The following is a 26,384-nucleotide window of genomic DNA, read 5'->3' on the forward strand; positions in this document are numbered from 1 at the left end:
GTTTCCACCTTACAAATCCTAGCAACGGTCCTTGGATACGAGTTGGAGCAAGCCCACTGATCGTGGCAGACTGACAACACCACAAACAGCATGGAAATTTCTGAAGTAAGTGGTTTTAAACGTGCGTTCTGCACCAATTGCCCACCTTCTTCGTAAATCAGATCCGTAGAATGTGGCGAAATCCGCTTTGGAACCACTTGTCAATTACTAGCTAAGTGCTAATCGCTTTGCTAGTTTGCTAGCTGTCTGTCCACCGCACACGTAACACTAATGTTGGTTAATTTTTACACTTCTACATGTAACAGTGATGATAGTACGAATTGCTGGGTGTTTGCAAGTTAACCACGGCAATATGTATGAAGTTTATGACAACGTGGTGTTCACCAAGCTAGCACTGACCTGTTGTTATTAGCCCACTGTTTGATATGATTTTATGCGATGTATGACGTCATATTGATAAATCAAATATGTGAAGCGTGAGCAGCAGTCAATGTGTTTTATTTGTATGACCCATCGCACAAATTTTTCTCCTAAAATCTTAATAATCTGCTCACGTCAATATACGGTTTACACCAAGAGCCCCGATTTGGAAAAACAAGCAAAAGAAAGGCAGAACACCTGAAGAAGAATGACAATCAGATGGAAAAATGTACTGTACACTGTTCAATAGTCTTGCAAGTCCATAAGCTAAGGCTATATGCTGTCTTTGGACGTTATTAATGTTAAATCTATTATGTGAGGTAGGTTTGCAAATAATCTGGACTTGGAAAGAGGAATAGCAATTAAAGGGATTCATGATAAGATGTGAATGAATGCTATAATCCAGTTGAGCATCCTCTCCTAGAAGTGAATCTGAGGCTTCAACAGCAAAAAGAGCCCATTGTTGCTTCAAACGTTCCAAAATGACTGTTCATTGCGCTCACACTTAGAGTATGCAGCAATGTTTATTAATACAAGAAGACAGCATCGGTAAGCTTTTTGATAATTTGCTTCACAGAGGGTGGTGGCATCTCTTCAGATTCCAGCGGATGTCAGTCAGTCTGTTGGACAAGCGTCCTTCAACCAACGGGGAGCTCAAAGTGGTAACAGTGCTGGGCAGGACCAGAGACATCCAGAACTGGGAACAGATGGCTGGGAAGTTTCACAGCTGTCAGAGCGTTCATTACAGCCAGGTACATGCATTAAATAAAGCAGTGAATGTCTGTATTTATTGTTGAACAGAAGTTATTGAAGCACAAAGTGTGTCGTTAGCACGAAACAGTTTTAAACCTGTTTACGATGTCTTGCATAAAATTCTAAGTGTTAATTTATCATCAGAATTTCAGGACAGTAATTTGTCTCCAGCCCTTCCCCTGATGCCTGTAAATGCTGGAGTGGAACAAACATTCACTGAATATTCATTATTCCAACAGAGTGACAATGAATTTGCCCCTTTAAGGTAAATAAATTAATTAAAAGACAAATATTTGATCTGCAGACTTTCTGTAACACAATATGTTCAAAACATTTATTTGTGAATTAATTTTCTTTTTGAAGGGCCTATCCAGATATGTCCATGGCGTCAGTGAAGTTTCACTTCCCACCCCAGGAAAGTACCAATCGTGTCTCTGAGCCCGGCTCACTGTCCCTGCACCCGTTGACCCAGAACACGATTCTGTCTGAAGGAGAAGGAAGTTGTGGTTCTCTGTCCCAGCATAGTTTTTCTCCAGAGGATGACGACAAAGATAAGGAAACCTTTCGCTCTCCACTGATCCCCACTGCTGACGGACAGGAAGTTCAATTCACTGATGATACCGACTACAGGAAGAAGGACTCGGAGGCCGTCAAAGACACACCTGACAAGCAAGTGAGAGAGGCTGCTGACGATGAGATGTTTTTTCTGCGTAAGGAAGTTCCTGTTCAGCATCTTCTGGATCTCCTTCAGAGAGACATCGGTATGCTGACTGGCAGCAGTAGTCTCGTTTCATCCACCTCTGAGACCTCGGTAAAAAATGCTGCATCTTTCCCCAAAAATTCTGAAAGCACTCAAGTTGGAAAACCAGGCATTGACAGAATCTGTAGAGAAGGCCCTCCGGGTGAAGCCTCTCTTCCTTGGTGTCAGACACAACAAGCTGACAGAGATTTGAGCTCTGATCAATCACAAACATTGTCTGAGGTTTGCAACGTCACAGTAGGGATTCGCAGCACTCTGCCTGATGAGAGCAGTGACGTTTTACACAGAGAGCTGCTGTCTGAGGCAGAGAGACGTAGATGGTGTAAATCTGAATCCGGAAACCTTCAGAGTGAAAGTCCACCTCCTGGTCAGCCTCCTGCACCTCATCCCCCGGACGTGTCCGGAGGTCCAACAAGCGTCACCAGAACAAAGTCAGTCGGCGTCCCACAGAAACGATCATTTTCAGCAGGTTTACCACGGGGTCACAGAGAGGATGACCTCTGGTTCACAGGGCACCAAACAGGAATCGACAGCTCTTATCTGGGTATCCTCCCACAGTCTCAATCCACTCCAGGCTTCTTTAAGCCTCACTCCAAATCCAGCGTGAAGGCAAAAGTGGGCCAACTATCTCCCATAGAGTCGCAAAAAGAAAATTTCTGTCAATCAAACTCAGGGATTTCTCCACAACCAGCTACCCCTGTTGAAGCTGATGTCCAACAGTCAGTTACATCAAATCAGTTCCACAAGGAAGCTGCCACTTCTGATAAAGTCCAGTCTCTCCCAAGTCTTAGTTATTTGCAGAAAGTCGATGCCTGGAGGGCAAACCAAACGTCAGGCAAGATGTCGCTGTTTGACAGCCTGGCGCTCCACGGCTTTTCTGGCATTTCGCCTAAAAAGAAAGCTTATGATGCAGTGTCTGACTCTCTGGACCACATCCTGAGTCAGCGTTTGAGGAGTTTACAACAGCCTCCTGTTTTAAGTCCGAGCCATCAGGATGTGACTCAGAGTTCCTCGTCAGCCCCCTCGTGCTCCTCTAATTCAAGAAGAGGGGAGGCAGTGGGCAGCGCCCCCAGCGACGGAGATAATGCCGCGTCTGCACCGAAACCCTCTGCCTCACCTGTCGGCAGGTCGCAGTCCCTCTCCTCTCTGAGCACGGTTGTTATGTCAGGCGATAGAGATCAGCAGGTAGCAACGGAGGAAGAGAGGAGTCGGACTCAGGGCGAAGCCCCCCAGGCACCCGGCGCCTCAGCTCCACTCTTCACTCTCGCCAGCCTCGGACGTTTCAGCGACGTATCGCTGTCGAGTTCCCAGGACAGTCGCCACAGCGGAATGAAGTTAGGAGCTTCAATCGGAGCGTCTTCTGTTGTCAGCCTGGAGGTGGATACCTACACCCCACAGTGGACGTCAAAACCGTCAACAACCCCACCTCTAAGCAGGACCCAGGAGCTCAACATCGAAGAAAGGATTCCGGTATTTAAACGTTAAATATCACTCTCATTGAAATGTTACTATAAATATGTTAAACCTCAAAATGTAGCAGTTGTATTGTATTTAGTTAACGCATTAGAAAGCAATGCTTTATATGCGTTTTTTCTTTTTTCAGTTGTATCTTCACAACCTCGGTATCGACCAGTCTCCTTCAACAATTTTAAACCCGTTCGCTCCCAGAGGGCCTATCAGAGAGCCCGAATTCTCTCCCACTGATCTCTGTACCATCAGAGCATCGACTGCAACCCCAACCAAGAGCACTCAGCCGTCTGAAGGTACCGTCACAAACATTGTAAACACAAAATCATATTGATTATTGATCATTTTGATCTCTTGTGAGCACCGAGCGCCATATCATTATCAGTAATTCACCCTAACTGATTGAGAGTAGAAAATGTTGTAATGTTAAATAAGTAAACAGAAGTAAATAATAGAAATCTGTCCCATCCATCTATCTATTTTCAGATGACAGCCCCAATAAAGGAGACTTTTCCCGGTCCAGCGTTCTGTCAGCAGCCTCCAGTGTCTCCGTACCCTTTAGTGTGGACAGTCTGGCTCCCACTACGTCTATTCCAGAGTGGACCAGACAGAAACGCCCTCCCTTCCATGTCGAGGTGACTCAGCGTGACGGCGGACTGAATGCAGCCTCCTCTCTCCTGGATGAAGACTCCGGTCCCTCCACGCTGCAGAACGCCGTTCCACAGCAGAGGGACAGCGGCTCAGCGAGCAGCCTGAACACCTGTCATTCAGGAGACAGGTTGGATTCTGAGTTCTCCCTGACGGTGGAGGCGAGAGACGTGGAGTCACCCCTGCAGACCAGCCGGAGCGTGGAAGAAACCCCAGAAACTTCTCTTATTAGCCCGAAGGCCTTATCAGAAATCCACAGCCTCCCCTCTCAGGTAGAGGGCGTGGTCTCCACCGGGTCGTCTGCGATTCCCTCAGGCTCTCCTGCAGCACCTCGGCCGCTCCCTGATAACGAGACATTTTTCTCCATGAGGAAGAAAACCAGTGGACTGCAACACTCCTCCTCCTCGGCTACTGGAGATGCCAGAACTCAACAGTCCCTGCCGTGGGCTGGGTCCTCATCCCACAGGCTGACCTCGGAAAGACAGAGAGGAAGCTCCATCGGTCAGGAGATGAGGACTTCATCGGGGCAGCTTCCATCCACACAACCTCCTACCACAGACGAGCCCACAGACGCTCACAGAAGAGCTGCAGGTTCCTCCTTTGTCCTCTCTCAATCCGCCCGGCGAGCAGAACCCGAAGGCTGCAGCGCCGCTCCTCCTGACAACACCGCTGCGCCACAGCCGCCGGCCGTCAGGCCTCCACCCGCTGTGAGCACACAGCAGCTCACCCCTCCTCCTACCGACACGACAGACGTCACCGTGGAGAAAAAAATTCCTGAAGATCCCGCACAAAGCAGCTCCTCCTCGCCCGTCCCCGTTGACACCGATCAGGGAGCCGTGAGTGACGGCAGCAGCGGAAGCTCGCTGGCAGTCAGAGTGGCCAAGTTGCTGCAGAGCGAATCTCCGGCCACCGTGGCGTCCAGCTCCGCCAGCGCCACCGACCACGAGGAGAGCAAATCCAGGGGTAAGAACATTGACACGATGCTCAGATTTTACACCTGTCCAGGAAGCTCCTGCAAAAGGCTCAAATGCTTCTGTGCTGCAGATTGGATGAAGATGAAGATCCCAGGACAGCAGTGGGAGCCGCCGAAGCTGGACAAAGAAGACAGAAGACGGATTGAGGAGATCAAGAGAGAGCTGCTGTTAAAAAACCCAATAAAGGTAAACCACAAATGAAGAGTTCAGCGGCGCGTTTCATACGACACTTAGTCATAAATAGATGACAAGTCTCTCAATCCTAAACAACTGAAAGGGATTTGTTTTGAGTTTGCCTGTATTTGTAAAAACAAATGTAACATTATCACATGTTCATTTTGTTCTTTTTGGACAAAAAGCACTAATCATTTCGTATCATTTTTGCCTCCAATCTGTGGACAGCACAAGGCTCCTGTTTGAGGTAAACGGTGTGTCGCAGGCATGGCGTGTCATCAGATCCACTTTGGTTCTAATTCCACTTCTGTTTCCAATGGAGTTGTTTTGTGAATCTGCAGTGGATGAATTTGCTGAACAAACTTTCTGGGCCTGACGGCGGTTTTTTTCTTTTGTCTTGCAGAGTCCAGTGAGCACGGAGACGGAGAGCAGCGCTGCCTCCAGCGTCGGAGTCCAGAGGGGGCCGGATCCGGCCCAGCAGGCAGAGCTGCCCTTTGCCCTTAGCGATGCTAAAGACCGATCATCCTCCGCTGTGCAGCGCCTCGGTTCAGATCCGTCTCATCCCGGCATTCAGCTCCAGAACCATCCTCGGCCGGATCTGGAAGCTCAGATACGTGAGATTGCTGCCAGAGAGGGCGTCACCCTCCCCAGGACGAACCCCCGGAGCCTCACGTCGATCACAATCACCACTCGTATGCGCTCAACTTCCCCCTCCACATCACCAGCACCTTCCACCAGTCCAGAACCTGAGATGGTTCACCTGAGCGATTTCTCCACGGGAGCGGTCCAGGTTTGCAGGAACCTCCTCCCCATCACAGACGACAGCAGCAGGAAGTCAAACCTTCCTCTTCAGAGGCAGGAAACCGTCGGAGGCCAGTTTGAAGAACCTCCCCCACAATCCGTGCCTTTGGTTACAGAGAATGTGAACGCTGACGACGACACGCAGACGTCTGTTTCTGTCGGTCTTGAAGCTGAAGACGCCACAGCTCCAGCCAGGATGGATCACGTCTCGCGTGTCCGTCTCACGCCGCCCCCCAAATCTACCCCACGAAGCTCCGCCGTCCACGCCAGACACCAGGAAGCCACTAAGGCGCCACCGCAGAAAGAATTTGTCCCCCTCAGACGCTCGTCTCCTGCTGCCACTAGTCCAGATGAAGGCGTTGGGTCGTCCAGCCCAGCAGAGTGGTGTGACAACGGGGGGCCGACGAGACGACGAGGCACCGGAAGAGCAGACACCTCCACCCGGTTCAGGACCCCTCAGGGAAACATGACCTCCACATCCTTACCCCATCACAGTGTGGTGGTGCTGCCAAGACCCTTAAACTCATCACCAGGTGGGGTCGTCATGAAATCTACCAGTGTAGGATAAATCTATACACACACACACACACACGAGAAGGAAATTAAGTTTTCTAGTTCAATCATACCTTTAAAGCAGAAACAAAATCTAGTAAACTGTGTAAAACTGTGGCCGGTAAACAGGAAACGATGTCACCTCAGCCATATTAGAAGCAAGACAAGATAAAGGGAATAATCGGTGTTTCTTCCTCCTGTAGCGTTGCCCGTTCTGTTGCCTTATAAACCCCGGGGCAGCGAGGAGCTCTTCTACGTGCCTCAGACTGAAGCCGACCTCTCCTCAACCGAGCCTTCTGACACCACCAGCATGGAGAGCACCCACTCAGGTACGCCCCCTAAAGGTCGTTAGCATGAGGCGGTTAGCGTTTAGTGGCTAAATCCAAATGAAGATAATTCTAGCATAAACACAGAGAGCAGGTTCAGAATGTTTAAATTGAGCTTTTGCGGATCACGTCTTTTCCTTTTACCTCATGCATATGGACGACTGGACCAGTGTTGTTTCTTCCAGCTGATAAAACAAAGCTAAACTCGGAAATGTTCACTAATGTTGAGTGAATTCATGAAATCTTGAGTGGAAACGCCACTCGAATCTGATGAATGAAGACGCTCCCATTCCGCTCCCCAGCCCCCGGTCTGTGGGCAGCAGCTGGTGTATTGTAACAGACACCAGGCAGTGCATTGATTATTCATGTTCAGGGGCCGTGTGAGACAAAGGCAGAGCTGGGGCCCGAGCTGAGACAGAAGGGAAGGGGACTGTGTTTCTACATCCGCGTCTCTTTACTCTTCCATCGCTTGTTTTTTAGGTCTGAGAACGATAGCAGTCACGCTTTAGTTTTGTCACCAGACATGAGGTAACGAGCCACTCTTGAAACAGGTTCAGACGACGCCGTGCCCCCAGCCTTCAGCAGCGACGTCCTGGGACACGCAGACCCGGGATTGGACCGCGGCGTCACCATCAGACACACGGAGGGGATCTACAGCAAGAGGGCGAAGACAGCCGCATCCAGAATGAACCAGTCTGAACAGAGAGGTGAGCTGGACACACACACACACACACACACACACATACCCTGTTTGCTTGTTCAGTGTGTGCATCCTGAATAGTGACTGCTGTGAATGTTGAGATGTCATAAAGTCACTGATTACCGTCATTTCCAGACTATTGAGCGTGACTGACTGTAAGACGCAGGTGTGGAGGTGTAACATGAGATATTTACGGACAGATTTATAAAGTTTTTCTTTACTGCTTTTCTCCAAACAGTGCCTGTCACACGCCGGTAAAACAATTCCGTGTCTCCGTCTCACCATCAATACGTTGATGCCAAACTTGAGTTCAGCAGCTGTTTCCTACTTTAAAGAGTTTCCCTTTGACTTAAAAGCCACATCATACGACTTTCTTTGTGTGTTGTCAATAAGCGGTTTGCATGATGTCCAAAACGTCTGTTCAAAACAGTCAATCCATACAGCGCTTGCTCCTGTGCTTCCTGCTAGAGCGCCCCCTGGAGGCTGTTAGCTGGTAAAAATCTATAAATTAGCTGCAGGGTTCAAAGGGTGTGAAAAAAGTAGCAGTTCATAGTCTTGAAATGACGGTAACTCGGTTGATAATGGATTACAGAAATCTGTAAGGAAGGAGAGAGGAATGGAGAAAGATTAGAGAATGAAAAACAAGAATAGTTATAATACATTCCAGAAGATAAAAATGGGTTTTTCTAAAAGGTTGATATATTTTTAAAGAAAAACTGGAAGTGTTTGCAACCATTTGAAATGTCTGTGTGACAGAAGGACGCAAACAATTTTTACATTAATGCAACATGTCCTGAATTTAAAGTCAACGATCAAAAGCAGTGGTTGTCCCTGTTACCACACTGTGGGTCACATCCTGCTAAATAGTGAACCAGCATAATTAGACGGTCCCTCTGTTTCAGCATCCGGTGTGACTCCAGCTCCAAAGACATCTCAGGTTTCTGCCAACTTCACTGAAGCGCCTTTATCAACCCCCCAGGGGGCCTCCAAAGGGGCCCCCATGCAGTTCCTCCGTCCCACGTCTCAGCCGGTTCAGATGGAAACGGACCGTGACGAGGAGAGCCGCAGCTCTCTGGACCGGCTGTGGCGGAGGTTCTGCACTCAGTGGACCCTGGAGGAGTCCCGCCCCACCAGCGACAGGGAGGGGTCCCTGCTGGAGAGGCTGGAACGCCTTTCCCGACTCATTCACGGCGCGAGAGGCGTGAACACGCCGGAGGCAGAGGAAAAGCTGGGAAAGAGGGGGCACACGGGAGAGGTGAGGAAGAGTGAGGACACGGAACCGGCGAGGAGAGGCGGAGGAGGCAGAACCGTCGACGGTAAACCCCCCATCGCGCAGAGGCGTCAGGAAGACGACTCGTTCACCTCCAACACCTCTCCTGACTCGTCCCAGAGCCCCCTCCTCTGTCCCGCAGACAGAGACGACTCGGAGACATCGTCCTTCCTGTCCGGCTCCACGTCCACCGTCGACACAGTCCGGCTGATCCGGGTTTTCGGCGCCCACAGAGTCCAGCGCCTGAAAACGAGCTCCAGCCTCAGCAAACTGTACCAAACCATCGACCGGCAGAAAGACGGCAGGGAACAGAGGAGAGGAAGGAAGAGAGAGACGCATCACTTCCTGTCGGAGACCAACGAGTCCACAGTGAGTGTTTAAAGCTGCTGTCAGTGACGGATCAGAACCTGTTCTAGTGGAACTGCACACAGATGTGGTCACTGCTCTCATCTCTGACATCATCATTCAGGTCGGTGGGGGCTCCGCTTCGTCCACCAGCCTCAGCACCCCCACCTCACACCGCGGCCCCTCCAGGGCTCTGGAAGGAAAGAAGCCCGTTAAACTGGTCCACAAAAGCATCCAGGCAGGTCCGTATGGGGTTCTGGTTCCGAGGAGCGAACGCTGGTTTTTAGACAACGTAAAAGTCGTCCCTCCATTTCCTCAGGCGACCTGGACCTCGTCTGCAGCGGGACGCGACCCCGCACCAGAGACGTTGGAACCACGTTCCCTTCGCCGGGAACGCCCAGGCCGAACCAGTCTTCCTCCAGCTGCTCGGAGAGAGGAGGGGGAGGGCAGCGGAGCCCCTCAAAGACCGATGGCCCACAGAAGAAGAGGAGGAGCAGGAAGAGCCCAACGAAGGCCTACCCCGAAGGTAGGTCCGTCTGCTGGGATGTCTGCATGTGTGTTAACATGATTGGATGACAGTAGAACTTGTTTCAGGGGTTTCGTGGTTCATCTCCGCTGACGAGCTGAGGAGTGATGCCAGGAAGGAAAACTGGCCCGAGGAAGAGGAGTGGAAGTGGAACCCGAGCACCGCGTGGTTCGAGCCCTACATCAGAACCAAAGCGTGGAGGAAACCCCTCAGACAGAGACAAGTCTCTGAAGATGGAAAGGAGCCACTCAGATTCACACATCAGGCTGAAACAGAAAGCAAACTGGCGCCCTCTGGTGGGACACGGGTGTCACTGCAGGTGGGCTGACGTCAGTCTTTCCTGAATGTCACCAAAAAAGGTGTTGACTTCTGGGGAAAAACAAATAAAACGCAGCATTGTTCACGCTCCTTTCCCATCCCACAGGAGGCTCTGGAGACGCGTCGTCCGGAGTTCATCTCTCAGTCCAGGCGGAGGTTGGAGCGTCTGGCTCTGCTGGCGGAGGAGAGGAAGCTGCAGGAAGTCTTCAGCAGAGAGAACGAGGAGCGCTTCAGCCGACCGCGGGGGCCGAAGCCTGCAGGTACTCCGCCTTAAAGAACGGAGGCTTGTGTTGTGGTTTTCTGTGAATGATGCATCATCAGTTTGTCATTTTTCATTTATATACTTGTATACTTATATACTTATTTTAAACTTGTTTCTGGAGGGACCGCTCTGCTCAGGAGGGCTGTTCCCAGGAAGGAGATGATCCAACGGTCCAAACAGTACGTGTGTTTCATTACAGCATTTAACTAAAGACATTTTTTATGGGTCATGAAAAATAAATGTTTTTAAACATTGCTATTGAAATGTCTGGTTTACGCTACAACTCGGCTAACAGTAGAAGGCGTCACCACCAGCACGAAATGAATAATAAACTCTCAGTTCCTGAGAGTTCACAAAAAGTTTGATCTTGTTGTGATTTTCATCTCCTCTCCAGGATTTATGAGAACCTCCCCGAGGTGCAGCGGAGGAAACAGGAGGAACGAAGAAAAGCAGAGTATCGCTCGTACCGGCTGAACGCCCAGCTCTACAACAAGGTGAACGCCAGCAGCTTCTCTCCATCGCGGCAGCAGCTGATCAGAAGGTCCGGTGTAAACGAGTGTTTTTACTCTTTCAGAGAATCACCAATCGTGTCCTGGGCAGGAGAACGGCGTGGAACTGATCAAACGATCCAAAGAAGCTTTTTTTACTGTCAATTTTTACACCATTTTATAAAGAACAAGTGAAAACCAGCTTGTATTTATTTGTAAGCCCTTTTAAATTTGAAACGGAGTATTTCCTGCTCATCACTGCAGCCCTGTGGGGAAAAAAGTCCTAATAAAGTAGATTTCTGCAGGCTTAAGGTTTTTTTTAAGCTAAAGGCAGTGAAGGCTGACAGATACTCCGGCATATCAATGTCTTTATTGAGCAGTTGGAAAGAGCAGGAAGCCGCACAAGGAAGAAGACGAGTTAAGACAGAAACACCAGTTGGTAAATAAGTTTAAATAAGGTCTGCATTCTTCCTCTTGAACCAGTCATGCAGATGCATTTTTAAATTTAATTAACCATTAAATAAAACTTCAAGTTGAGACAATATTGTAACAAATAAAATGAGTAATAAACTAAAAGGCTTTTTAAAATCAATTCAATGGCAAATGTGGTGAAAGAAAGATTCTTTGGCAAAACTAAATGGAAAATAAGGCGGCGATCGCTGCAGCTTTAAGGCCTGTAAACAGCAGCTCTGCTTTTCTAATTCAGCAACTTGACCCAAGTAAACTCATTCACACGAGGTACGTAAAAGCAGACGTTACACACTTAGAGTAATTTACAGTCATAATAAATACTAAATAATTTAACAATGAAATCTGCTAATGCCAGAGAATCACACACGCTAAATCCCTTGAGGTTAATAAGCTTTTCTTGTTTTGTGCAGCCAGGAGTCATACCACAGAACAAAATCCTCGACACATTCATCCGTTTGCATGAAAGAAAACTTAAATTCATCTGTAAAATGTCTTAAAAGAATAAATTAATGTCCAGGTGAAGCATCTGTGCAGGATTTTGTTCTGTTTTCACCTATTTTTCTATCGGCAAAATGTCTCTTTGATAGACGCCTCCTAGTTTAAAGAAACACATGATTATGTAACAGTAACTCACCACAAATGTTTCTTTCCCTTCAGACAGTTATAAAGATGGAGCACACAGCGACATTTACAACATGATCCTTCGTTTTTCTGCGTGATGACGGCAGCAGACGATACAGACAGAATCTGGGCAGCATGCCGCGTTTACTTGGCCAGACAACAAAAATGAACGAGGATCCGCGTCAGCCGGTCGATAACGAACAGGAGGAAGGCCTGTACCTCGAAGCACATTTGTCTCATACGCCTAAAAACAAGTTTGAAGCAGACTTTGGCTCAACGGGGAAGGAAAAGGAGGTGCTTGACAAAATTTAAATAAAATTTTAGTCCAGGCTGCGAATTAATCTAGTCGGTTAACCAAAAGTCTTCAAAGGATTCTTAAGTTTGTTTGATCGACAAAAAGATTTTCAGTTTACTGTCATGTTTGACAGAAATGAAAAGCAGCAATCTTAATAAATAAGTTAAATTAAACATATTAGCAGTAAATTTTCAGACTAAATTTGCTGACATTTAAAGCTCATACTGGCGTCAAACTACCATCCTATCAGTGTCGTTTCCTGCAGCTCTGAGTTTCCCCACCAGTGATGTGAACGTCCCGGCCAGCTGATGGCGGTGGCGTTTACGTCTGCAGCAGGCGGTGAACTCTCTGCAGCTGACCCTGGGACAGGACGAGGCGGTGAACCTGCTCCTGACCGCGAGCACACGGCACCATGACCCGACCCACCAGCACCGAGTCATTCTGCTTCTCCTCCTTCGCCTGAAGAAGGAAAAGAGTCGAGCATTAGAAGCCGGGGCGCAGGGTGGGGCCGCCACTTCTCAGCTGGACTGGAAGTGAACTATTTAGTGAGCGGCTTGGACAAATTTAATGGATGGAACTGAATCCGAAGCTTCGGAACCTCCACTGTCCACCTAGGAGAACTGAAATTACTCTCCGTCACACTGAAGCCTGGAGCGTCGTTCTCACCTTCACAAATGAGGTCGACGGGAACGTCGCAAAATCTGTGGAGACTCTAGCTCCGGGTTGCTGATGGACGACGTGCTCCGCTACTTCATCCTGCCGGGAGAGGAAATGTGTATAAAAGTGGTTCAAACTACTATTTTTTAATTTAAAAAACTTTTTTTTTATTAGCTGTAAAACATTCCACTTGTTACCTTCAGTCTGCCCAGAGTGTCACTCAGAGACTGTAACCTGGCCGTCTGTTCCAGCAGCTGAGCGCTAGGTGTCACTGTAAACAAATACATTTCTGGGTATTTCACACATTATTACACATATTATTAAAACATTTGCGATCATGACGTGGCTTATACAACAGGATAGAAGTGTAACTGAAACCTTCCAGACTAGTGAATGAATCACAGACCTGGAGATCTCCCCGTGACGTCCACCACCTTCACGTTGGCGCTCATTTGCAGCAGCGTCTCTAGCAGCTGCTCGGTCTTGCGGTAGAGTGCGCTAGAGAGCACTTCAGGACGGCCTCCGTCTCTGGACGGAAGCCTGGTCACGTGGAGGGGAGGAAGAGAGGCGAGCTGCGCGCGCATCTTCTCAGCCTGAGAGGGAAATGTGGAAGACTTACAGCAGTTTCCACTGATTTGTAACGTCATGAATAGTAGACTAAATGATATGTCAATTTTAGGACTTGAAGGAGACAAAACTTCATTATTTAAAATTAAACCAGTTAGCACTGTTAGCCACGCAGCTAACATCAGCCTGAGCTACCTTCAGTCTGTTGTTGTCATTCTTCAGGTGTTTGATACAGAGTCTCTGAGCTTCAATCTGCTGAGTCAGCAGAGGAGAGTCGATGACCTGGACACCCGAAGCTGAGCCGGACATCATATTCGCTGAGGCGTGGGGGGAGAGAGAGGGGTAGAAGTTCTGAACACCTGACCTCTCATCACTTCAGTTGTAAAGTTTGATGAAACATTTAAAACTTGATGCTCAGAGGCGATAAAACGTTAAGGGGATAACGTGAGCAATAGATACTGACTTTACAACAGATGCTGCATGCAAGACACACACACTTGTGTGTTGAGCATCGAGAGAAGACAGAATAACCTTTCAGGTTTCTGCAGGTTTCACTATGTTATAATAAATATATAATAATGGTATTTAGCTTGAGACTAAGTCCTGCAGGAACCCTGAATAAAACATCTGGTATTAAAATGCATTCAAAGCATGCATTTAAACAAATTTTCTAACTAAGTTTGTTTTCATGCACGATCAACAACTGAAGGTGGAATACCTTTTGGTTCCTCTGTTGACGGTAAAGAGATTTAAAAAATGAAAGGATAAAGACAAAGAGGAGGTATTTATGTCTTTAGGAAAGAGATTAGGATCAAAACGTGTCTGGAAAGACTCAACAGCACTGAAATGAGAAAACCCTGTGTGGCGTCTTCATTGGATGAGGTGCTGTTGTCCTCCTGCTCACCTCCTGCCATTCCAGTCACGACGGAGGCGATTCCCGACTGGCCGTTTCCCCTCAGTCCATCGATGGTCATCTTGGATTGGCTGTTGATCCGTTGCTTCATTTCAGCCTTCTCTGACTCCAGCTGGTCGATGTCGGCCTGCAGGGCGTCCATCGTCTCCTCAAATTCCCTGAACGACAGACAAAAATAGCTGCGGAATTCCGTTCCGGACACGACTTCACATCTGAATTTGCACAGCGTTCTCACTTCTCCTTCTTCTTCAGCAGAGTCTGAACCTCGTCCAGTCGGGTCTGAATCTTTTCCACGCGTTCGTCAGCGTCTTTGGACGAACTGTCCAGCTTCTTCTCCAGCAGACTGAGGCGGACGTTCGCCTCACTCAGCTCCTCCCCCTGATGATGAAAGAATACACACAACAAATATATTACCCATGATACCCCATTGTTTCCTGAAGCACTGGTTTCAGTTTGTACGAATACATCAGCTGCAGGATATTTCCTAACCTTGATCTTGAGAGACTTCTTCAGCTCTTTGATGACCGTCTCTCTGTCCTCCAGCTTCAGGCCGAGACCTTCAGCATCCGTGATTTCGGCCCGGAGTGCGGCCGCTCGCACATCCACAGGAGGGGGGTCCTGATGGATGACGACAGTATGACAGGAAAACCGTAGCAGGAAAGAAGCCACAACTGGAGGAGACCTCGGCGCTCGGGTCTTAGAGTTACCTTGTTCTGAGGCTTCTCTGAGTCATACTCTCCTTCCTGCATGGCGGTGGCCATCTTGTTCATGGTGGTGATGACGATGCTGCAGGACTGACGCAAACACTCGTAGGGGTTGGCGCCCTGGGAGCCGTAAATCTGCAAACGACAGTGTGCTTGTTAACAACCAGAACTTCTATGTATCACATCTTCACATTACAGATTTCTTTTTGTCTTTGTTGCTTAGACAAAACTTTTTTTTTGTGTAGTTAAATTATTAGTCCTTATTGATTATACCTGCTCTCCCGCCTTGAACGCCACATCCTCCAGTTTGACGGCTGACAGCCCTTCCTGTTCGCCCAGCGGTGACATCATCTGAGCTCCAGCCGCTGCCACTTCCTGCAGAACCGCCACCACCCAGGTCAGGTGTTTCCTGCAGTCAGACAGGGTGTCCGACACCTGTAGGGACAAACATGGAGACATGTGAACCTTAAGGTTTGTACGCCTCATCGGCAAGGTAGACTAGTTGCCATGGTTACCTTTTGTCCAAAGTTGAGAGCTGATGGGATGCCCGGCGCGTCGGTTCCGGGCATCCTGCGGCGAATCTTCTTACAGAACTGCCGTATGTCGCTGCACGACGTCTCCAGGTCCTTCAGCAGAACGGCGAGGTCGGCCTTCTCCTGACCCGCGTGCAGGAAGGCCCGGAGGCGACCCACTTCCACCGCCATGCAGTCCAAGGCACTCTGGGTAAACTGCACGAGGACACAGGCGATGAACAAGAAGCGATTCTAGTTGTAGTTAGACCGTCACCACTAGAGGACGCTGCTGGGACTCACTCTAATGTGATCAGCCAGCTGCAGGGTGCAGTCCTCATTCTGATCTGCCAGGTGGATGCTGTACAGTTGCTGAGGAGAGGAAGGATGGAGGTTTAATTTCATCTGATTCCTCTCTTTTTGGACTCACTCATCTATGTGTGTGTGTGTGTGTGTGTGTGTGTGTGTGTGTGTGTGTGTGTGTGTGTGTGTACCTGATAGTATTTAATGGCCTTGGTCAGTGGCTCCACGTTGACTGTTTCATCCAGTTGGTCTTTGTGCAGCAGGTCGATGAGGAAGTCCAGAGAGCGCTCGTGGACTGTCATCTCAAGGTACAGAGCACCGATCTTCTTGTAGACGTCCACGCTGCACTGGGCCAGAGCTCTGACATGCAAACGAAGAAGTGTTATGAAAATCATCAGTTCTTACAGCTTTAAGATGCTTCCCGAAAAACAAAAATCCCTCAAAATTCTGGTGGTGCATTTAACAGATTCTCCCATTTCCTGCAGTCAGGATTTTGTGATTTAAGTTGTGATGCGGGCACAACAAATCAATAATGATTTTTGAAGATTGACTTGGTCATCCATCGGTGAAACGTACTGCTCGTATTTGTGCAGCGTGGCCTGCAGCAGGCTGAGGGAGTAGACCAAACCCCCGGCGAAGCTCAGCTGCTCGCCGGCGGCCCCCTTCAGGCCGGCCCGTTCCACACAGTTCTCGTTCAGGTCGAATTTCTCCTGCGCCTGTTTGCTGATCAGCTCGGCCTGCAGACACACACACGCACACGCACACACACACACACACACACGCATCATCCAGAAAGCCCTGCCTCCTCTGTCGAAGGAAACGTGTTTAATAAAAACGGGGGTTGACCTTGCAGACGAGCCGGGGGATGAGCAGCAGCACCAGGATGCAGTCGTGGTCGCCGCCGTGACGGAGGAAGGACTCGGGCATGAAGGAGGTCAGGAGGGAAACGTGTCGGTTTGCCTGACCCACCTCCATCTTCCTCAGCTCCATTTCAATGGCCTGGACACGAATAAGAGCAGACACAAATCCATTTACTCACCACGAAAGTAATCTTAGACTGAAACCGAATCACACCGGCTCTTCTCGTCTCTGACCTTGGCGTAGGCCTTCGTCTCTGCAAACTTAATCTTGAAATCAAACATCTCTGCCGGCAGCTGCTGCTGCAGCTCTGCCGAGGCTTCCTGCTGGCTGGTCAGCTCCCGGTTCACCTCCTGCAGCGAACACGAGGGCAGAATCGTTAGACTGAGACACGCGATCGAACTCGACGCCGCTCGGCGCCGTCGGTCCGTACCTGCAGGTGAGCCGTGAGCTCGCGGTACTTCTTGATGGTCTGCTGGTAATCGGCGACAGTCTCCTGCGCCGCTTCCACGCGCTTCTCGGCCTCGCGGACTCTGGCAGCTCCGAGATCCAACATCTCCCTCAGCTCCAGCTCCGTCTCCCTGGCGTTCTCCTGGAGCTCGTCGTTCATCTCGTTTATAGCTTCCTGAAGGGCGGAGACAAACCAGTTTTTAATCTGGACGTCACGTGGGGAAGGTGTTCTGCGAAGGAGCTCATCTCACTCACCAAATCTGTGACCGTCTCTCTCAGCTCCCTCACTTTCTCCTCCAGGTCCAGGTTCCTCTCTGTCAGGGTCTCCACCATCTCCTCCGCCCCCAAAGCTGCATCCACCTGCCAAAGAAATGTCGTCTCTTTGAGTAAACATCATCAGAATCAGCTTTAAAACTCCAATCTGAAGAGCACAAGACGATGTGACAACCCCCTGAAACGCTGACCTGTTCTTTCAGCTCGTCAACAATCTTCTCTGCTGTCGTCATCTCCTCCTGGAGTTTTTCTTTCTGGCTCCTCAGAGCGTCCAGCTCCACGTTCTTCTTCTCCATCTGCTTCTGCAACTTCACGTGTTCCTGCTTCTCTGACGCCGACAGGTCACGCATCCTGAGATCGGATGGAGATGGAGGTCATTCCCTTCTCCAGCAACATCTTCCCTGGTTGTCTAACAGGGTGACTGTACCTGACCAGCGCCTCCTTTAGCCTGCCGTTCTGCTCCTCCAGCTGTTTGACGTGGTAACTGGAGGCGGCGCCGTCTGAACCTGGAACAATCACAGAAAACACAGACGAGCTCTGACGATCCAGCAGTAAAGGTAGGCTAAAGGCAACTTCAAATATGAATTCCAATCTCAGCTTTTTAAAGATATGATGGCGGCACCTTTCTCCTCAATCTCATGCTTGAGGATTTCCAGATCCATGGTGAGCTCGTCCACTCTCTCCTTGAGAGAGTCCACCTCCAGCTGCAGGGACTCCGCCCGCTCCTCGGCCATCTCCTTATCCAGAGTGGCCATCTCGATCGCATCCGCTGTGTCGGACATTTCCTCCACGTAACGCTCCTTCGCCTCCTGAGCCTCTTTTGCCTCCTACACGGAGAAGAATGAAGACAAAATGTAGATCAGTATGATCTCGACCTCTCCATCGTCCAGTCGTCCTTCTGCTGCTTCTTACCCTCTTGGCCTCTTTGAGTTGTTTCTGCAGCTCGGCCTGCTGCTCCTGCATCTTGGTCTTCCACTCCTGCAGCTGCTCCAGTTGGATCTTGTGCTTCTCCAGCTCCTTCAGCTTGGCTTTATCCTCAGTCCGCTTCATCTTCAGCGTCTCAAGCTTCTCCTCCAGGTCCTTCACCTGTCCACGCAGCGCCTCCTCCTCCTGGATGCAGGGACGTGTGGAAGAGACAAGAGGAAGGAGGATAGACAAAGGTTAAAAAGCATTTACAGTTCTTTAATCATTTTGCTTTCATGATTTCACTGAGAGTAATAAAGTTGACAGATGACCGGAAAATCTGTGGATGGCAGCTCTGCATTCTTTTTAATGTGTTTGGAAGCTTTCACCTCCTCTCTGCAGGGATCTACTGTACCTGTCAGCATCATGACACACACATGCAGGTAGAAGACTCACAATGTCTGATTATACTGTGTATGTAAGGCTAAAACATTGACTTTAAGAATTTCACATTATAATAACATTAGTTTAAATCATGTTGACAAAAAATGAACATAAAAAATAATTTTTATCTGTAATATTTGAAAAATAAAAAATTAGGTGAACTCACTGTGTTAATTTTGTCTATAAAAGTTGAATAAATGTGTAAGCGACACATTTAAGTTTCTTTTAATCAAATTTATTCAGTATAAATTATTTAATTGTAAATTATAAAAAGAATTTTATTACATTTCACCCTTCTAAAGTGAATTTTGATGAAAATTGTAGTTAAATATTTTTACAAAGTATGAAAATATTTAAAGTCAATGTTTGATATCTGACTTCCTGTAGCAGAAAAGCTGCCTGTTAGCAGACGCTTCACACAGCAATTAAAAAATAGAAGTCACACTTCAGAGTGAAAACAACACCTCAGGTGCAAAAACATCACTTCAAGCCACATCACTGCACCTGTGTTTCCACGGTTACGTCCTCCTGAAGGGTTAGAAATAGGTAATAGACATTAGAAATTCCTTAAAATTAAAGTCCACACGGCTGCTGACTTTTGCAAAATGTTTAAATTTATGCTGTTCACAGTCGGTGCTGTGAGGATGAAGATGAAGAATACTTTAATAATCCCAAAGGGAAATTATTCGGTAGAGTCAGCTACAGTGTGATGCTGAGGATGCTGATAATACTGATGATGCTGATGATGCTGCTGACCTTGCTGGGAACGGGGACAGGCGGGTTTCCAGGGGAGTGGAGGGTGGGGATGACAGGAGCAGCCAGAGGGGTCTGGGCCGGCGTGCTGGGATCACTGCTGCTCATCTCCCCAGCAGAGGCTGAGGCCGAACCGGACGGCGCCCCCTTCCCACCGCCGCCTGCAGGTCGGCTGGGCTGCTGGAGAAACCGTGAGGGAGAAAAGTAATGAGATAGAGCCCACAGAATAATACAGCGATCACTAGATGAGAACCAAACACTGATCATGGCTAGAAAATAAATGCTCCTATGAATGAAAGTTAACAAACTAGCATTGGTAGAGGCTACCAGTTGCGCGCTAAATTTGTTAGCTTCCAGGCTAACCCATTTTTTCTGTTAGTTTCCTTTCAACAGACAGCTGGTGAACACGTTCTCAGACAAGTAAAGATGATTTACTTTCGCAACCTTCCAAGATCTTTCATGTTAGATTAAAAACCTATTAAGAGAGCAAATGTCTAGTAAGGCAGCTTGGTTTTGATTTGGATCAGCAACACAATCTAACAAACTGTTTCTTGAAATAAAATACAAATAAAAAGGTAAATAAAAAAGACAAAAGAAGTGTAGAGGAAAATATAGATGAACATGTTTATTATCTGTGCAGTAAAAAAGTCAAAATGATGTAACTGTCAAGTAAAAACAAAATATTAGTGAATTTAAAAACTGATCATTCATCAAATGATAATAAAATTGAATGGTGTCATCACTCGCGCTGCTGAAGGAAGTAAAACAAACACGCAACTTTATTCATAGAGACAGAAATGGGAGGCCATGAAGGGTTAAAAGGCGGAGCTCACCTTAGGCCTTCTGGCCGTGGTCTGAGGAGCAGACGGGGAAAGAAAAGATGAGGAGAAGTGGGAAAGGTCAGAGAGCAGAAGAGGAGGAGAGGAAGGAAACAAACATCCAGGGTTAGTGATTTAGGGTGCAGTTCATAAGAAACTGGAAATCACAGACAAAAAGGACAAAATGGGTGGCTGAAGGTTATTTTTTCTAGATCTGGAACTTAAAAACATCTGGGGATGAATCCAGTGTCATGTGACACTTCTGATCTAACCTTCTGATCTTCCCGAGGGGGGGCCACATGTCATCCACCCTCGTGACCTAAACCTTCAGTAGTGACACAAACGTCGTGACTGGTACGACTGCCGGCGCCTGAATGGATGCAGTGTGTCTAAAAGGAGGCTTCATACCGGGGACGGCGACGGCTTGCCATCCTATCAAACCTGAGCTGCATCGTTTAAATTCAACACTGACTTAAAATCATTTATTTCCAGTTTATTATTATCCCAACCTGGTCTGGAGCCCGTTTCTCTTCTACCTCCTCCTGTTTCTGGTTCACGGCCATCGCTCTGGCTAGTTATCGTTCTAAATTGGATTAGGACCGAACCGCTCAGCAGAAATTAGCCCGAGCTAACAGCTGTACCCAATAGGAGCTGACAGCCTGCCTAACCCGCTGTGTCGAGCTGCAGCGGATACAAGAACAGGCTGTACTAAAATCACATCATCCTTTTTGCTACAGCTGCAAAACAAGAGGGAAATCATTTTTATTCTCCTCCAAAGACAAAAAAAATTATTGACCTCTTAAAAAAGCCAAAGAAATAAAGGATGGAGACCGAAACAAAGACGGTGCTTCACAGACAAGCACGAAGAAATGAGCTAAAGTCAATACTGTACCTAGTGGAAAAATTAACACTGCAACCAAGTTGTTCTACTTTGACTCAATAGAAAAAATATTACATCCACCAAAATGAAATGAGCTGGAACTAAAACTTTAAGCAGCTCAAAACAAATGAACAACAACAACAACAACAACAGCAACAGTAGCATATAAAGACCATCATCTGGAGTTCTGTACCTTCCGTGGTGCAGGAGTCTGTCTCATCATATTTGCAGGAGAAAGAGACACACACACACACACGACACAATCACAGACAAATACCAATCAAACACTCACACACACACACGCACACACACACACACACACACACACACACACAGAAAGGTGATGAAACAGGAAAAGACGCCGATTTGCAGAGACCGATTTTAAGACAAACAGCTGAAGCCGAACAGACAGGCAGCCGCTCCGGCTGGGAGGATGCAAAGCTGCCAATGGATGTAATGTATTTTCCTTGGACCCCCGCCCTCCCCGGGTGCGTCCCTTCCTCCTGCTATCGTCCTCCTTTATGTCCTCCTCTTGTAATGCATTAGGTAGAGCCCTCAGTGGGCGCCTCCCTTTCCTCTCTGCTTTTGATTACGACTCTGCCATCTTGTGCCGCCAGCCTCCGATGTCTGCTGCTGTTCACCGCGATGCCTTACTCCCCTCCCCACCCCTAACCCCCCAATCCCCCCTCCCCAAGGCTTCTTGTGATTCGTCAGTCCGTTCATGCATTACATCATGGCGCACCATCCTTAACATGCTGGCTGCAGTTCATCAACTCATCATCACCTCAGACAGACAGACAGGGAGGTAGGGGTGTGTGTGTGTGTGTGTGTGTGTGTGTGTGTGTGTGTGTGTGTGTGAGAGAGAGAGAGAGAGACTGGGGGCAGACAGAGGAGGGGATGCAAGAGAAGAGGAGGGCGGGGCCAGAGACAGAGAAGATGCAAACCTCTCTTGTCTCCTAGCAACAGTCTCTAAGACCTCATAAAGGCTCATTAAAATGAGAAGACAAAAAACAACGAGGATCAGGAGGAAACTCCTGATCTGAATAACAAAAGAAAAAGATTTACGGGACACCTTTTAAACTTTATTTTGCATAATACATACTGACAGGAAACAAAGCCTGGAACTACTTTTAGTGAATCTTAAAGGATGTCTTCTTATTTTTTGTTTTTACATAAAGTAAAATATTTCAGCACTGTTTTTTTGTTTTAACATTACATTTTGGCATTATGTTATAAGCAGCCCACAGGTTTCGGGTCAAACTGTCTATCACCATCCATCAGCTTTAAAAATGCTCATATCACCCCCCAGTTCTTGTTACTTGTTCTAATAAATGGAAACAGAAGCAGCACAAAACTTTGGGAAACTGGAATCTGAGACTCCATTCGTTTGTCTGAGCTTCAGTCATAACGTCTTTATTGAGTCGGTTCTTTCCTGTGAGTCTGAGTAGCGATCATCATGTCTTCCTCAGCTCTTCTAATCTCCTCGACACCAGCAGCTCAGCGATCTAATTCAGTGGGAATACTCGGATTAGCTGCAAGAATTAAACCTAAAACACTCTGACATCACATGAATAATTTGAGACGATGAGACAAAACTAAACAAGAGAATTGTGTTTCAGAAAAGACAAATAGATTATAATGAGAAGTATAACAGGATTTCGGCGTCAGAGCTGCTGGAGCAGAAAGAATTAAGTGTTTTGTGTATCCATTACAGAGGAGCAGAGGGAGATCTGTCCTGATGAAATATTCATCCTTCCCTTCCTGTCCACCACACGGACTAAGTGCTGCTCCGAGAGCATCCTCCTCTGAAGTGATGTGAGGATGATAGGAGAGGTATCGACTTCCTGCTTTGACTCGTTTCTGAGGTCACAGATCTGAAGCCTCCAGTGACACACAGGATAGAATTACTGCCCCGATGCATTAATGCGAAATAACACACTCAGCCTACAGGCCTCACAACAATGACCGTTATGATATCAGTATAGAAAGATAACTTTTCCACTACTCGGACAAGAAAATGTAAAAATATTTAATGTAGATGTTCACAGATGAAAGAACATTGAGCCTCCTGGTGAAGTTTAAATTGAGTCATCCTTCCGAGGAGGAGAAACAAAACAGGAGACGTTAAATAGAATTGCGCTGACAAGAAATCCATCCCCTGCAGGTCTGCAGGCAGGATGGAGTTCAGCTCCATCGCAATCTGACAACGCCTGCATGTATGACTCAGCAAAGGATGGCAGGGAAAAAGCGCCAGGCTCCCAGCACGGGTCTGGTAATGACTTCCTCTGTGAATGTCGAAATGCAATTCGAGGTCTCAGACATGAGTGTCCAATGTGGCTGCATGTACAGTAGAGAGTAAACAGTGCTCATATTTTAGAGGCAAAAAATAATTCAGTCAAAACTGAGAACTAAATTTCTATACATCAGCACAGGTACGTTTAAATGAGTTACTGACCTGACATAAGATATGCATGAACACAATAGCAAAAGCTAAACCAGAAAACCTGAGGTTAGAACCGACAGAAGCACTCTTGCGCCCTCTGCAGGCAGGGAGTGAGATAACGCCTTTACTTAGAGCTGGGATGGTCAATATGTTGACCTCAACAGTAGTTCAGAGGCTGTTAGTTAAGTTAAGAACATTCCTCCATAACTGCTGGTCATTTGGTGTGTGTGCTTGAGCCTGGCTATTAGCAGTTACTGTCCAGACTATGTATCCGTGGCTGATTCCATTAAGTGCAAGTTATCAGAGTGAACTCAGGACATAATAAAAAATTTACATCTTTAATCACGCTGGAGTAACTGAATGTTTCTTTTGAAAAGTTTCTGTTATTTAAGTTTTAAAACAAGTCCCCAACATCTAAAGCTCTTCAGATGTTTTGTGTAAAGCTTCAGAAATGATTATTATTTATTAAGAGAAAGCAGACAGACACAGACCAGAGCACAGGACAAGGTGAGGCGACAGAGGTCACATGACAGGAAGTGGGCTTCTCTTCCATTCACTCACACATAAGCAGAGCTGCTTGATGACAAGACCAAGGATGGCGGTGTGAGCGGAGAGGAATTATGGTCACATGAAGGCATATGAAAAGGCTCTATCGCCATGCAGCAGCGAGGCCATACAGAGCAACGGTTACCACGGTAACTACAGTCATCATCACAACGGTACCACGGTACCGAGGTTAGAGAAACATGCAGCACCTTTTTGGGCTTCACTCCTCGCTGCGTGTGTCAAAGGAAGGTGAGGAAGGAAAGGAGTATGGAGGTCAAAGGTCAAGCGTTTGTCAGAGGCATGCCCGAGGTGATGGGGACCGACGTGAGACGGATCTCGTCAATAATCTCATTCAAACGAGAAACTAGTTGTGGCTTTTCATCCAAATCCATAAAATCATAAGAAAACAAGAAGGAACAGTAACACAACTTCCTGGGTTTATTCATTTAAAAGGTAAAGCAGTTGCATTTACAGGTAATCAGCGCCCTCTGCTGGTCAAACATTAAAACATAACCTTCAACACAGACCCCAGATTTACACAATTTAAACTCACATTTTTAATTCAAAGGATTAAAAGAATAAAAAAGATTTTTATAACTTTTTAAAAAAAGTATTTGTCTTATTATTCCATAGATTTTATGGAAAAATGACATAATTATCAATGAGAAAATACAGTAGATTATCCACACTTTAACAGAAATGTGTAAATGACCTCATTTTAAATTTATCTACGTGTTGTATGACATAACAGAACAAACCAGAACCAGAAATGGACAACCTCTGAGCGTTCAGTCCTACTGCCCCAGCAGCTCAGGTGTGGCATTACTTCCATACAGTCAACTTCAGATAAGAAAGGTTAATACATGTCTGTGTGCAGTTTTTTGAGTTTGTGCGCATCTGATTGTGGGACTGTTATTGAGTTATGCCGGCACTTTGCTGCTTAGAACTTATCATGATCTGACTCACCAGTTTAGAGGACTTGGATGTCTCCAGGATCTCTGAAGAGATAAAAGAAGACAAAGTGAGAAACCAACTTTTATATTATCGTCGTTGGTTTACAGCTTTTTATAAGATGCCATAGAGATCAGACCATAAACACCGCGTACAGTTTCTCCACTCAGGCGAACTGGAGGAACATCAGCTGATGCTCCAGTCTGAAGAGCACTAAGAGTCCAGGGAAGGACTAAAACCCACAACCTTGGCTGTGCTGCTGTCACGCTCGGGACGGTGCCTCATGATCAAAATATACCTTTATATTTCAGGTCTATAGCAGAGGCTCTATACCTCAATCAGAGCACGTTCGTCCACTGGGAAGCCTCTATGTTTCAGAAAGGTCAGAATCGACACACTAGCGCTTTGAGCAAAGATGAATATTTATTAATACTGAACGTGTCCTTTACCTCGCTTGGGGACTTTTCCGGTACCGGGCTCGGGCGTCTCCGGAGAGGTCGTGTCTGCTCCATCCTCGACCAGCTGGATCTGAGGCAGACACACAAAACCTGGTTACCATCACACAGGATAGCTCTATCGCTGCACATCAAGCTGTAAACACTTCTGTAGCTACCTGCGACTGTCTGACAAATATCCCATGATTCTCCTCGCAGGTGAAGTAGCGCTTCCCCTGTACGGTGCCGTCATTCTTGCCCTTGGCCTCATCCAGGATGACTCCCACCCATTTTCCGGAGGCGAACAGGGTGTTGCCGATGTAGGCCACGGTGCCGCGCTGCCCCTTCCCGATCACCTCCACCAGGGAGCCCACCTTGACGGGACGTCCGCCCCCGTCCGAGCTCATCCTGCTGCTGCCGCTGCTGGTGGTCTGGATGGGGTAAAGCAGACAAATGATGAAAAGTAGGTTTCCCCCTCAGAGGCAGGAGTTATCCCCCTGACGACGGTTGGAAAATGTCTTCTTTAGCCTGGACATTACAAACCGGAGGCGAGGGAGCCTTTGAATTAAGCACTCTTTCTGGACTAGACCTTATCATCACAAACCGGTAGCTGCCGAGGAGAAAACGCCTGAACAAAAAAGCTAAATTGGCGTCATCCTGACTCACTGAGCTGTTCAGGGCCAAACAAAAAGCTAAAGCAAAGACCCGGTCCTGCTCTCTGTGAATGCTTCAGCATGCTCACACAGCACAACTCTTTTTTCTAGAATTCCATGGCAACAATCTGATGTTTTATGAAACAGTTCTGAC

The 26,384-nt window shown here is 47.5% G+C and overlaps 2 protein-coding genes across 7 annotated transcripts in view; one reads left to right on the forward strand and one right to left on the reverse strand.

Moving 5' to 3' along the window:
* alms1 (ALMS1 centrosome and basal body associated protein) lies at positions 1 to 10,985 on the forward strand. Its single transcript, XM_068338102.1, has 18 exons — positions 1 to 105; positions 998 to 1,172; positions 1,318 to 1,438; positions 1,537 to 3,403; positions 3,537 to 3,696; positions 3,887 to 5,011; positions 5,093 to 5,208; positions 5,600 to 6,530; positions 6,753 to 6,878; positions 7,427 to 7,582; positions 8,478 to 9,214; positions 9,315 to 9,432; positions 9,510 to 9,716; positions 9,785 to 10,035; positions 10,141 to 10,294; positions 10,418 to 10,475; positions 10,691 to 10,790; positions 10,871 to 10,985. The coding sequence occupies exons 1-18, from the start codon at positions 91 to 93 to the stop codon at positions 10,913 to 10,915; spliced, it is 6,462 nt and encodes a 2,153-aa protein (XP_068194203.1). The 5' UTR covers positions 1 to 90; the 3' UTR covers positions 10,916 to 10,985.
* Positions 10,979 to 26,384, reverse strand: part of dctn1b (dynactin 1b) — a 20,440-nt gene continuing 5,034 nt past the window's right edge. The window contains exons 2-31 of one of the 6 annotated variants that reach the window (XM_068338103.1): positions 25,757 to 26,008; positions 25,593 to 25,671; positions 25,159 to 25,190; positions 24,402 to 24,422; positions 21,397 to 21,414; positions 20,339 to 20,359; positions 19,509 to 19,685; positions 19,257 to 19,280; positions 18,318 to 18,515; positions 18,028 to 18,232; positions 17,833 to 17,911; positions 17,597 to 17,756; positions 17,388 to 17,492; positions 17,116 to 17,307; positions 16,919 to 17,035; positions 16,671 to 16,823; positions 16,401 to 16,561; positions 16,016 to 16,184; positions 15,825 to 15,893; positions 15,528 to 15,740; positions 15,286 to 15,447; positions 15,016 to 15,147; positions 14,798 to 14,926; positions 14,544 to 14,686; positions 14,300 to 14,466; positions 13,591 to 13,712; positions 13,235 to 13,421; positions 13,026 to 13,099; positions 12,838 to 12,927; positions 10,979 to 12,630 (exon numbers count right to left, since the gene is read on the reverse strand). In XM_068338103.1, the coding sequence (XP_068194204.1) occupies positions 12,493 to 12,630; positions 12,838 to 12,927; positions 13,026 to 13,099; positions 13,235 to 13,421; positions 13,591 to 13,712; positions 14,300 to 14,466; positions 14,544 to 14,686; positions 14,798 to 14,926; positions 15,016 to 15,147; positions 15,286 to 15,447; positions 15,528 to 15,740; positions 15,825 to 15,893; positions 16,016 to 16,184; positions 16,401 to 16,561; positions 16,671 to 16,823; positions 16,919 to 17,035; positions 17,116 to 17,307; positions 17,388 to 17,492; positions 17,597 to 17,756; positions 17,833 to 17,911; positions 18,028 to 18,232; positions 18,318 to 18,515; positions 19,257 to 19,280; positions 19,509 to 19,685; positions 20,339 to 20,359; positions 21,397 to 21,414; positions 24,402 to 24,422; positions 25,159 to 25,190; positions 25,593 to 25,671; positions 25,757 to 26,008 (3,789 nt within the window). In that variant the 3' untranslated portion in view covers positions 10,979 to 12,492. Of the gene's footprint in view, positions 12,631 to 12,837; positions 12,928 to 13,025; positions 13,100 to 13,234; positions 13,422 to 13,590; positions 13,713 to 14,299; positions 14,467 to 14,543; positions 14,687 to 14,797; positions 14,927 to 15,015; positions 15,148 to 15,285; positions 15,448 to 15,527; positions 15,741 to 15,824; positions 15,894 to 16,015; positions 16,185 to 16,400; positions 16,562 to 16,670; positions 16,824 to 16,918; positions 17,036 to 17,115; positions 17,308 to 17,387; positions 17,493 to 17,596; positions 17,757 to 17,832; positions 17,912 to 18,027; positions 18,233 to 18,317; positions 18,516 to 19,256; positions 19,281 to 19,508; positions 19,686 to 20,338; positions 20,360 to 20,832; positions 20,902 to 21,396; positions 21,415 to 24,401; positions 24,423 to 25,158; positions 25,191 to 25,592; positions 25,672 to 25,756; positions 26,009 to 26,384 lie in introns of those variants that run through there. The other 5 variants (XM_068338106.1, XM_068338104.1, XM_068338105.1 and 2 more) reach the window with 5 other exon arrangements.

This window comes from Antennarius striatus, chromosome 17, assembly GCF_040054535.1.
Source record: "Antennarius striatus isolate MH-2024 chromosome 17, ASM4005453v1, whole genome shotgun sequence".
Lineage (NCBI taxonomy): Eukaryota > Metazoa > Chordata > Actinopteri > Lophiiformes > Antennariidae > Antennarius > Antennarius striatus.